Source organism: Mercenaria mercenaria, chromosome 3 (assembly GCF_021730395.1).
Source record: "Mercenaria mercenaria strain notata chromosome 3, MADL_Memer_1, whole genome shotgun sequence".
NCBI lineage: Eukaryota > Metazoa > Mollusca > Bivalvia > Venerida > Veneridae > Mercenaria > Mercenaria mercenaria.
Genome location: NC_069363.1, coordinates 97583348 through 97593766, shown reverse-complemented (window position 1 = coordinate 97593766; position 10419 = coordinate 97583348). Strand labels below are relative to the sequence as shown.

Genomic DNA, 10419 nt, shown 5'->3' with positions numbered 1-10419 from the left:
GCAAATCATTCAATTTAAATCTAAGCAGACACTTTATTGTAGAACATTGTTCCAAGTTTTACATCGTGCATGTCTCTGTTCTCATGAAAGGATATTCGAAATGTAAATAGCTTGCTTTGAAATAAGACCTTTTCCTGGCGGAAAGCATGTATATACTGTTCTTAAGTTACTTCGTCCTACGTGATACGACTACATATCCAGAACAATAAGAATCATTCCTACAGAACAACATGTTCAAGGATTATATAAGTTATAACGCTAACGTCCGACCTGTGTTAAATTACTCTGATCCTATTGTCGTATCAACAGAACTGGAGTTAAAACAAATCGAAATGTGGACGAAATTGAGCAGACAGTCAAAGAATTAGTTAGTATACTGCTTAACCTTTAGCATTCTAAAATTTCTAAAATGGACTGGTCCATCATTCAATTTGGGCAATACCATTTACTATTGGACGATGTGTTCACCGAACATTTACTGACTGAACAGCGGACAGTGCTGGCCATGATCAGCCTGCACTGATCTTGGTCTGCACTGGTTGCAAAGGCAGAATCACTTGCCCAAAGCAGGGTAAAGTTTAATTGGAATGATGAATTTCTTTTACATGGAACAAGACGAAATATTACGGAATATCAAGCATTGTGTTTCCATTTAACAATAGCATTTGGATTCCTGACTTAATGATTTACAATTCTTTAGATAAACCGGGCGAAATTGAGATAAAATATGCCTTCTTACGACTTTACAATACTAGTATTAGACAAATCTTCGTGTGGACGTTAATCAACAGCTTGTGAAATTAAAACAAAGAAATACACATATGACAAACAAAGTTGCGGTATCGGCTGTTCAGACAAAAAGGAGAATTGATTTTCTCCAGTGCCGAAATATATTTTTTCTTGTGCAAATGGATATCTACGACTTGCTTTTTTTTAGTTTTCTTTCATTTTTGTCTTGAAAGTTTTAGCATAAAAATTGCAATCTAATCCAGACTATGTTATGCTACATTGGCTATCAACCAACCCTACGTAATGTCTATGCACTCAGTCATTTACAAACCCTGATTACTCATTTGGTTTTTCTCAATAATCGTGCATATATGGAGTATATATTGAATCGCACGAAACTCAAGATGCCGGGAAGTACTACAATGTGTGTTTTTATTCAGTTTTTCACAAAAATCATATAAATCTTAAGAGAAAATCCCCTCGATCTTTCTCAAATCAATTATTCGTTATAAATAAAAGTTGTACCAAAAATTATTATTCTTGGTAGTCTTTTCCTGTTTACTGAATTTTAAACAACATTTAAAACATTTGACATTTTAAATAGTTATATATCTTTAGTAATCATAATACCATTGTATATTATCATTCTATTGTTTTGTTATTGGATGCATCATGGCACTTGCCATATGGTTATCCTATTTAAACAGAATAAATTATCTTTGATAATCTTTCTTGCAGCTGGATTCTTTTATTTGTTCAACCCAAATTACAAGAACCTGCAAATATTTGACGAAGACCCTTCAGCCGTGCGCATATAGTGAGGATGACATAATAAATACAAAGTCACCACTTCGTCAATTGCGCCCAATGAATGCATATTAAAGAACTCTGTAAGTCTTATACAAGTTTAAATTCAATATTATTTCACAATAAAATGGATTTAAAACAGTTTGTATGATGAGATCCTTTTTAAAATAAGATTTATCTGACAAATAATTTACAAAAATATATAACCAGTAGTATTCAATCAAATATTTACGGAATGTGGGCAGAATATATCAGCGATTCCGAAACGACACTCGAATATACTGTAAATATGTGTTTGTCCTCGTGTTTTATGTTTGAGTAATTCCGTTGCTTACAGAGAGATGGAGAAAGAGAGCACCTTGTTCTCCGTATGTTTTTGTATTAAACGGGGGTGTGGGGGATTAAGAGATGTTTGATGCTCACTATTAGTCGTTTAAACACTTCAGTGGTGTTTGCCACCGACCCTTCAAAACGCGTTACCTAAATAAGTTTCCTTTTTGTTTTGTTGTCGTGGTCTGTATATTTTACGTTGTCAATGAATTGTGTGTATATTTTATTTTGTCAATGAATCGTCTGTATGTTTTACTTTGTCAATGAATTGTCTGTATGTTTTACTTTGTCAATTCATTGTGTGTGTATTTTACTTTGTCAATGAATCGTCTGTATGTTTTACTTTGTCAATTCATTGTATGTGTATTTTACTTTGTCAATGAATCGTCTGTATGTTTTTCTTTGCCAATCAATTGTGTGTGTATTTTACTTTGTCAATGAAGTGTATGTATGTTTGAAATTAATTGTGTGTATATTTTGTTTCACGTATGAACATTATTACTAATATATCTTTCTTCATTTACCTAAAATCAATCAAAGCGAATATCTGAACTTCGTTTCTATTCAAACAGCAAAACTGCTGCGTTTGCACTGTTTCGGTCTGTTTATCATATACTCTTCCACTTAGACATGTGTTTCGGTCTTTTATCATATACACGTCCACTTAGACATGTACATGTGTTTGTGATTTGGGTGTATTTTTTAATAAGGAGCATATCCATACAAACACTAAGATGTAGGGTTTCGGTTTGATGGGACTGTATTCTGACGTGGTTCTATTTGTATTGTCTGTTTATACGTGCCTGTGCTACAATTCACATGTAGCAAACTCTTCGGACAATCCACTTTGAAGAAAAGATAAAATGAAATAAAATCCAATACTTTCACTTTCTTTATAACAAGTCGTTATTTCATAAAAAAACGCATATTAGTAAATTTTGTTTTCCGAAGCATTGAAATCAAGCTCGATTTTTCAAGCATAAGGTGGTGTAACGCGTCGTGATGTTGATAATATTGTTTTTAATTTTCATACGTCACCATCATAAGTAAATTATAACAGGATCAGCATCGAGGTAATAAATGTGTGAGGACGTCACGTTATGGTCTTAACATCCGTCTTGCACATAAACAGCAACATTTGAAGTGTGAGAGACTCGTGGTCAAGTCAAAAGTAGGATAAGCTCCACTGCAGCAGTTCTGTTTGATGTCGTCTGATAGACGTCTTTGCTAAACTGTTGTCAAAGCTAGGGATAGACACTCACCCTACTGGCTGTATTACAGGGTTACAGGATGACTATAAAAATGTCTTGAGAATTGTCACTAAATTCTGATTTCAAAAATAGAACAATATACATATGCACGTATCAACATTGATAAAATTAATGGAATATGACTGCAAATTATTTTTTAATACAGCAGTACTAAGTGCTGAAACGCAATATCATATTAAATTAAGTTATTAAAAGCGTTAAGAGTAACATGTCAGGTCCCATACTGCGTCTCAATTACATAATATTTGAGACGGAAAATGCCACAATAAATAATTTAATATGGTATTTGTGATATTCTTATTCCGAGAATAATTGCTCAGCACATTTCTATTTCATTATTATTATATACCAGCTTAATGGTCCTCAGCATCATATTTGTGTTAATTTGCAGTTCATTACATATTCCCAGCTTTTCTCCTGACGGCAGCTTTTATGTGAATTGTTTCAATAGCATTGCTAACAGAACAAATGCCATGTATTGTCTCTAAACCTAATACAATGTTTTCCTCAGACCATATTAAGGTGGAGGAGTATATGATAAACAGACCGAAACAGTGCAAAGGCAATAGTTTTATAGTTGGGTAAAAACGAAGTTCAGATATTCGCTTTGATTGATTTGAGGAAAATGAGGAAAGATGTATTAGTAATTTGTATATTGTTCATACGTGAAACAGCTTTGACATTGGAATATCCAGAGTGTAAATTACAGAATGATTTATTTAAGGACTACAAGGTAGACGTAAGACCTGTCTTAGATTATACTAAACCAGTTCGTATCGTTCTCGGATTAGCATTACGAAAAATTCTACATTTAGATGAAATCCGTCAGTCATTTAAAACCACAGTGAATGTTCTCCTATACTGGCAAGACGAGAGTTTGAAATGGAATAAGTCAGATTATCATGGAATTTCTAATATTGAATTTCCATTCAATAAAAATTTATGGACACCTGATTTAATGGTGTACAATGCTTTGGATAAACCGGGAAAGCTAGGAGTAAAAAATGCTTTCGTTAGACTTTATAATAATGGGCAGATCTTTGTGTGGACTCAAACAAATTTTGAGACTGCTTGTGAAATCCGTACAAAAAGGTTTCCCTTTGATGAACAGGTTTGTGAGATAGTTATCTCAAAATTCATCAGTTCAGATGAAAAGATCGAGATCAAACCAGTGGAAAAAACCGTAAACATGAATGAGTATGTGGAAATAGCTGAATGGAAAATCAAAGAAACTATCGTGACAACAACTGTTGATCCTTTAGATATATCTGTCTTCATCAACTCTAACGAATCAACTGCCAATATTATAAACTATACATCCATTACTTACACATTGAAAATGCAGCGGACATGCCAGTTATGCTTTTTTAACATTATCCTACCTGTTTTGATACTTGCAGCCCTAAATCTTCTTACGTTTTTCGTACCGTGTGAAAGTGGCGAGAAAACAAGTTTTCCAATTGCGATGTTCCTAACCTTAGCTGTGTTTCTGACGATAATTACACGTTCTCTGCCAGAATCCATTGACGGTGTTTCCTACTTAAGTTCATTTGTCACGTTCCAGCTGACCATCAGTGCAATCATACTTCTATGTGCTGTAGTATCGTTACAGATCCACTACAGAAATAAAAATGCTCCGACTTCGAAGATTACATACTTCATTATAAAGTGTTTAGGGTGCAAGAGACCTCCAGTGGTAAAGATTGACAAACCTGAAGGCGATGAAGACAACTCTCTTGAAATAGAACATTCTGAAATGATATCTGAAAAGAACATTCGTTCTGAAGATCTCTCATACTTCTTCGATAAGCTGATGTTTTTCCTTTTGATTTTGTGCGAAGTAATATCTACCACCATCTTTCTTGCATTAATTTGGTTCTGACATAATTAATCATAATATCTTGGAATATAAAATTGGAAATAAGTCTACACAAAACGTTCATATGAATGTGAAGATGGGACTCAATACTTTACAATCTTTCAATAATATTTGTTTATATTCTGAGACAAAGTTCGCATAAATTGGGAAACATACGGAAACCTGAGACCACTATGGTGTTTCATACAGGCCTTTGTCTTTTCCCTTATATTGTCCATATACGTTGAGAAAAATCTTAATTGCCAAGCGCGAGATCATAATGGCGAGGCGCGAAGTTATATCACAGTTTCAGCTGATCCCGTGCTTCGTGCATCGCTTTAGTGAAAGACGAAGCGAGACATCACAATTACGAAGTGCAAAACTATGACTTTTTTCAATATCGCGCTTCGCCATTGTGACTTACACATCGCATAACACCTGACTGGTACGAAATCATAATGGCGAGGCATGTGACATTGAAAGCAAAGTGCGAAAATGCAAACACTTAGCAAATTTGTCATCGCGACCTTTTCACTTTGACGTTATGATATTGCTCTCCGCACTTCGCCATCCAGAGAAGGTTATACGTGAAAAGCAAAGCATGAAATTACTAAACGTTCACGCTTCTGCGTCGTGAGCATAACACTAAATAAAGCGATGCACGAAGAGCGAAATCACAACTGCAAAAGCGTAGGGCAAGACCTCGATGACAAAGCCATAATTATCTCACGCTCTGCCATTATGATTTCGCCTTTTTGGGCATGGTTATTTTCGGAGATGTTGCGATGGCTCTGTCGGTGTCGGCTCATTTAATATTTTTATATTTTGATCTGAGAAAATGCAAAAGTCCACCTTATGTATTCTTATAGATCAAAGGTACAGAATGTCGAATGCAAGGGTTTTCACCCTGTGGCTATCCTTAATAAAGGATCTTTGTACATAATTACTTTCAATTTTATGTTCATGCTTAATATATGAATTCAATATCTAAATTTCAGAAATAAAGACAATACAGTAAATGCTAAGTTTAATATCATTATGTCTCCCACCACACAGTGGTGTGGGAGATATATTGATTTACTCCAGTCTGTGTGTCTGTCTGTCTGTGTGTGTGTGTCTGTCACAAGCTTGTCCGCACTCTAAGTCGAACATTTTTTATTCGATCTTCACTAAACTTTAACAATGTGTTTGACCATAAGACCTCAGCCAAGTTCGATAATTAGCCAAATCGGTCCAGGTATTTTAGAGTTATGACCCTTGTATTACCAAAAAATCGGCCTTTTTGCTCTTGTCTGCACTCTAATTCAAATATTTCTCATCCGATCTTCACCAAACGTAAATAAAATGTGTTTGACTATGAGACCTCGGCCAAGTTCGATAACTAGCCAAATCGGTTCAGGCATTTTGGAGATATGGCCCTAGAATTACCAAAAATTGACCTTTTTACTACTGTCCGCACTCTAAGTCAAACATTTCTCATCCGATCTTCACCAAACTTAAACAATATATGTTTGACCATAAAACCTGAGCCAAGTTCGATAACTAGCCAAATCGGTCTAAGTATTTTGGCGTTACGGCCCTTGAAGTACCGAAAAATCAGCCTTTTTACTCTTGTTTGCTCTCTAAGTCGAATATTTTGTCATCCGATCTTCACCAAACTTGAACAAAATTTGTTTGACCATAAGACCTCAGCCAAGTTCGAAAACTAACCAGATCCGCCTGGGCACTTTTGAATAATGGTCCTTAAATTACTGATTGGATCCACTCGTCTTAACCATCTAGAGAGACTAGACAGTTTTTATAAGGCAGTTGTGGGAGACATGCGCTTTTCTCAAAAGCATCTCTAGTTTGGATTATATTGCTACAAGTAGTTTCTTCTTTAAGTTTTAGATAATTTTAGTAATCGTTTGTTCCTTGCACAGACAACGCTATCTATAAATTATATGGGTATGTTTGTTTTCTATGGAAACTTGGATAAATATTGATTTTTCTCATCTAAAATAAAGAACAAAAATCGGTACTCTCTGTAATTTATTTAGTTTCAAATACCCGTATTTTATCTTAATGAGTTTGAAAATAATTGGTATTTCACATAAAGAATAATACTGTACATGATAGAGTGATGAAAGGTTTACCACCTAAGATAATATTATGAAATACCAGCTGTACAGCTATTGTCATGAACAATAAGACTGGTAAGATAATTCACATTCAATAAATAAATAAATAAATAAAAGTATGAACAAATGAATGAATGAATGAATGAATGAATGATAATCACTGGTATCATTATCCTCTTTCAGTAACTATAACGTTACGTCGTCATCACATAAGCTCAGGTTTTGTCAATTGCACATATTCTCTTTTAAATTTCAACTTTTTCTTTGCATTCTTTATTATAACTCGTCAGAGTTAACATTTTTATCGTCTTGACGAACTTCGTCGTTTCAATATCGATTTCCTTGGCACAGGTGGTTTCTTTACATCTGATTTCATTTCCAAACGATCTACCGTAACGGTGGCTGTAAAGACACCATCAAACACTTCGTCATCCTCGGCAGTACCATCGCCCCCTTTCATCTCTTTAAGTATACTTTGGAAAATGTCAGACCCATCCGGAATAACAGTTTTATCGAAGGGGTCAATTTCAAAAACGAATTCCTCATCTGTACTTCGAAAACGTACAGCTCTTTCTTTTAAACCTTTATCCTGAAGTGGAAGAAATATTAAATTAAAATATGAAGGCAATTTAACTCAAAAAGCGTCCAAAATGTCGTCAAATTACTATCAAAACATACATTGTTACATCACGTGACATTGTCTTGGCCATCTTATTTTGTCTGTTTTTATTTTTCTATTTGAAATTCTCTAATAGCACTTCCGCTGTGTCGTTATTGTTGAAGGACGCTGATGTAAAGGGTGTATGGTGGGAAAATGAGTGTTACACGGTATCATTAGATGTGTTTGATATTCATAAGGCTGTATTCTAACACGATCCGATTTATTTTCCTTGTAAGCATAGAAGACTGAAATTGTGTGTTATTACGCAACACAATCTCTCGTCATAGCGTTAAACGCTATATAGCGGCACGCTTGAAATGAAAACAAAAAAAAAATCCAAGCAAAAAAAATAGACGAATATTTGATGATAATCTTTGATTTCGTGTGAGAAACAAATTAAGGTATCTCAAACAGTGATTCGCTCTTGAATAAAATCATTGTTTATCGCCCAGATGTGTATTATTATATCACTAAGTCCAAACAATGATTTTGTTCAACGACAAATTACTGTTGAGGATAAGTTATCTTTAAGCAATTAATGTATCAGAACCTTATCTAAACTTCAGTATGCCACTTTGTTTCCCGTTTGCGTGATCTAAAATATATCTTTTAGCCTTAATCAATTTTGCTAATGGGATTCAATAGCTTGTTTTCAAACACAAAAGATGTATGATTTAGATTGTGTAACATAGCACGATTATATATGTATAACATTTTAACAAATATTTTTAAAGGCTAGTTTCTTGATCAGAGCTGAACAGGGATGGAGGCATCTTTCAATAAAAGGTGAGGGTGAGGGTAAGTTAAGAGTTGAGTCCGGCTCGCAGATCCTTTTAGTTTAAAGTTTCTCAAATATTTTTCCAGCATAATGCATACTGCAGTGCAGTACTTTCTTGAATGTTAGCCAGTTCAATGTGATTGTTAGATTTTTAGATTTTGGTATTTGTTGCCCTACTTTCTGATATTATGCAATTAAGAATAACGATTTGATTTGTCCAACGTTGTGTCATTTCTCTTACAAGTATTCTTCTATATAGTAATTTGACATTTCTAACACATATGTATACTAGTATACTATACATACATGTTATGAAAATAAAACATCTGGCATTTTCAGACATTGTCAATCAACTGCAAGTTTTATGTTCAGTTTAATAGAAAGGCCTAGACTTTAATTCTTTCACTAACTTATATGGTGTGACACAAGTTAACAAGAAGGAAGAGTCAAATATAAATAATACCTTTGTAAAAATGCATTGAAACAAGATAACAAGTTAACATTTGTTTCTATTATTTTAATTGCACGCCTGGTAATATCAATTGGTTATTCATGTTTGAAACATAGAGGAACATTTTGAAGACTGTCAATGCTCTTTTAAATTAGTAAATCTAAATAAATAACATCAATTACTATAAACCGGTATAGACATTCGAAGGTTGAGTTTAATTTAGGGTATTTATGCGGTACATTGAATGGCTTTAATTGAATACTTAATGACCATTTAACAAATACAGATGATATCTGTTTGTTTCATTGTAATATAAAAATATATTTCACAGAGTAAACACCAGATGCAATAGTTTCACGGAGTAGCGTATCCAAGAGTAAAAATATAGGCTTTAGTGTTTACAAGTAGAAAAAAAAACGAATATATTTCACTCGTATTGTTATTCTAAAAGTTAACCGAAGATCATGTTAGAAAATATTGTATTTATCTACGCAAATTTACCACACGGTCCTTTGAAAACATTATATCTGCAGCAAGACCTACTCAATACAAAAAAGGTGCCTGGCCTACTAGGGCACACTTTAAATATTAACGTCAGAAAGCGACAGGAAACTAAAATAATTGCTGAGTCATATACGTTGTATTTCTCAAAAAATATTTATATCTAACTATCAACTTACCTTCAATACACGTTTGGCAGAATTACGTCTTTCTGGATTAGATTTCCCTTGAGTCGACTTCCCTTTGCTAGTTTTCTTGCTAGACACTGGTTGTCTGCGAAACTTGGTTTTCGTTGAAGCTGATTGCATAATATTTAAGTATTTGTCTAAGTAGCAGTCCTTATATCCTATTAAATATTATCTATAAATTTCTCGAGCTCAAACGAAACAAATGTTTTAGTCGTTTATTGTGTCTTGCAGACGAGAGTAGACACTGGAAAGTCACGCTGAAAACAAGGTCTTAAATACAACTGTCTCCCAAGCCTTATATTTGCATAAAAATCTGGTAAATTGTCCTGATCCGCAGGGATCTAATTAACAAATATTATGTCAAATCGTTATTTGCCATCTGACGTCTTACGGATTTAAGCAGACATTCAATGTAAACATAATATATTTATCAGCTATTGTAATCCTATACTAGTATTTGTAGTTCCGCGGTACTTATTGAAAATATATCTTGGCTCGGTTCAATATAAATATTAAGATATCATCGTTTACGAAATAAACATTGTTTTTTGCTCATTTTGTATGTTGGGAGTGTTAAAGTGTTCGTTTAATTAAGTTTCATGATACAAATGGTTACAATAAGTTTGATTTGTATTGAAATTGTATGCACTTTAAGAGTTAAAATGTGTGATATGCAAAAGGTCGCAGAGGAAAGAAATATAGGATCGTCATTCATACTGAAGAAT

General features: G+C 33.8%; 2 protein-coding genes across 2 annotated transcripts; one reads left to right on the top strand and one right to left on the bottom strand.

The window, feature by feature from the left end:
- Positions 1 to 3608: 3608 nt before the first annotated feature.
- LOC123523928 (acetylcholine receptor subunit alpha-like) lies at positions 3609 to 7231 on the top strand. The gene has a single exon (XM_045301699.2). The coding sequence runs from the start codon at positions 3763 to 3765 to the stop codon at positions 5017 to 5019; it is 1257 nt and encodes a 418-aa protein (XP_045157634.2). The 5' UTR covers positions 3609 to 3762; the 3' UTR covers positions 5020 to 7231.
- LOC123523929 (uncharacterized) lies at positions 7012 to 10174 on the bottom strand. Its single transcript, XM_045301700.2, has 2 exons — positions 9686 to 10174; positions 7012 to 7704 (listed from the first exon to the last, which is right to left on the bottom strand). The coding sequence occupies exons 1-2, from the start codon at positions 9812 to 9814 to the stop codon at positions 7417 to 7419; spliced, it is 417 nt and encodes a 138-aa protein (XP_045157635.2). The 5' UTR covers positions 9815 to 10174; the 3' UTR covers positions 7012 to 7416.
- Positions 10175 to 10419: the final 245 nt, after the last annotated feature.

Bases quoted from the DNA above. Each gene is read 5' to 3' on its own strand.
- LOC123523929 (XM_045301700.2), bottom strand. From the start codon at position 9,814: ATGCAATCAGCTTCAACGAAAACCAAGTTTCGCAGACAACCAGTGTCT. The intron at 7,705-9,685 runs GTAAGTTGATAG...CTTCCACTTCAG, and splicing joins CTGCCAAACGTGTATTGAAG to GATAAAGGTTTAAAAGAAAG.
- LOC123523928 (XM_045301699.2), top strand. From the start codon at position 3,763: ATGAGGAAAGATGTATTAGTAATTTGTATATTGTTCATACGTGAAACA.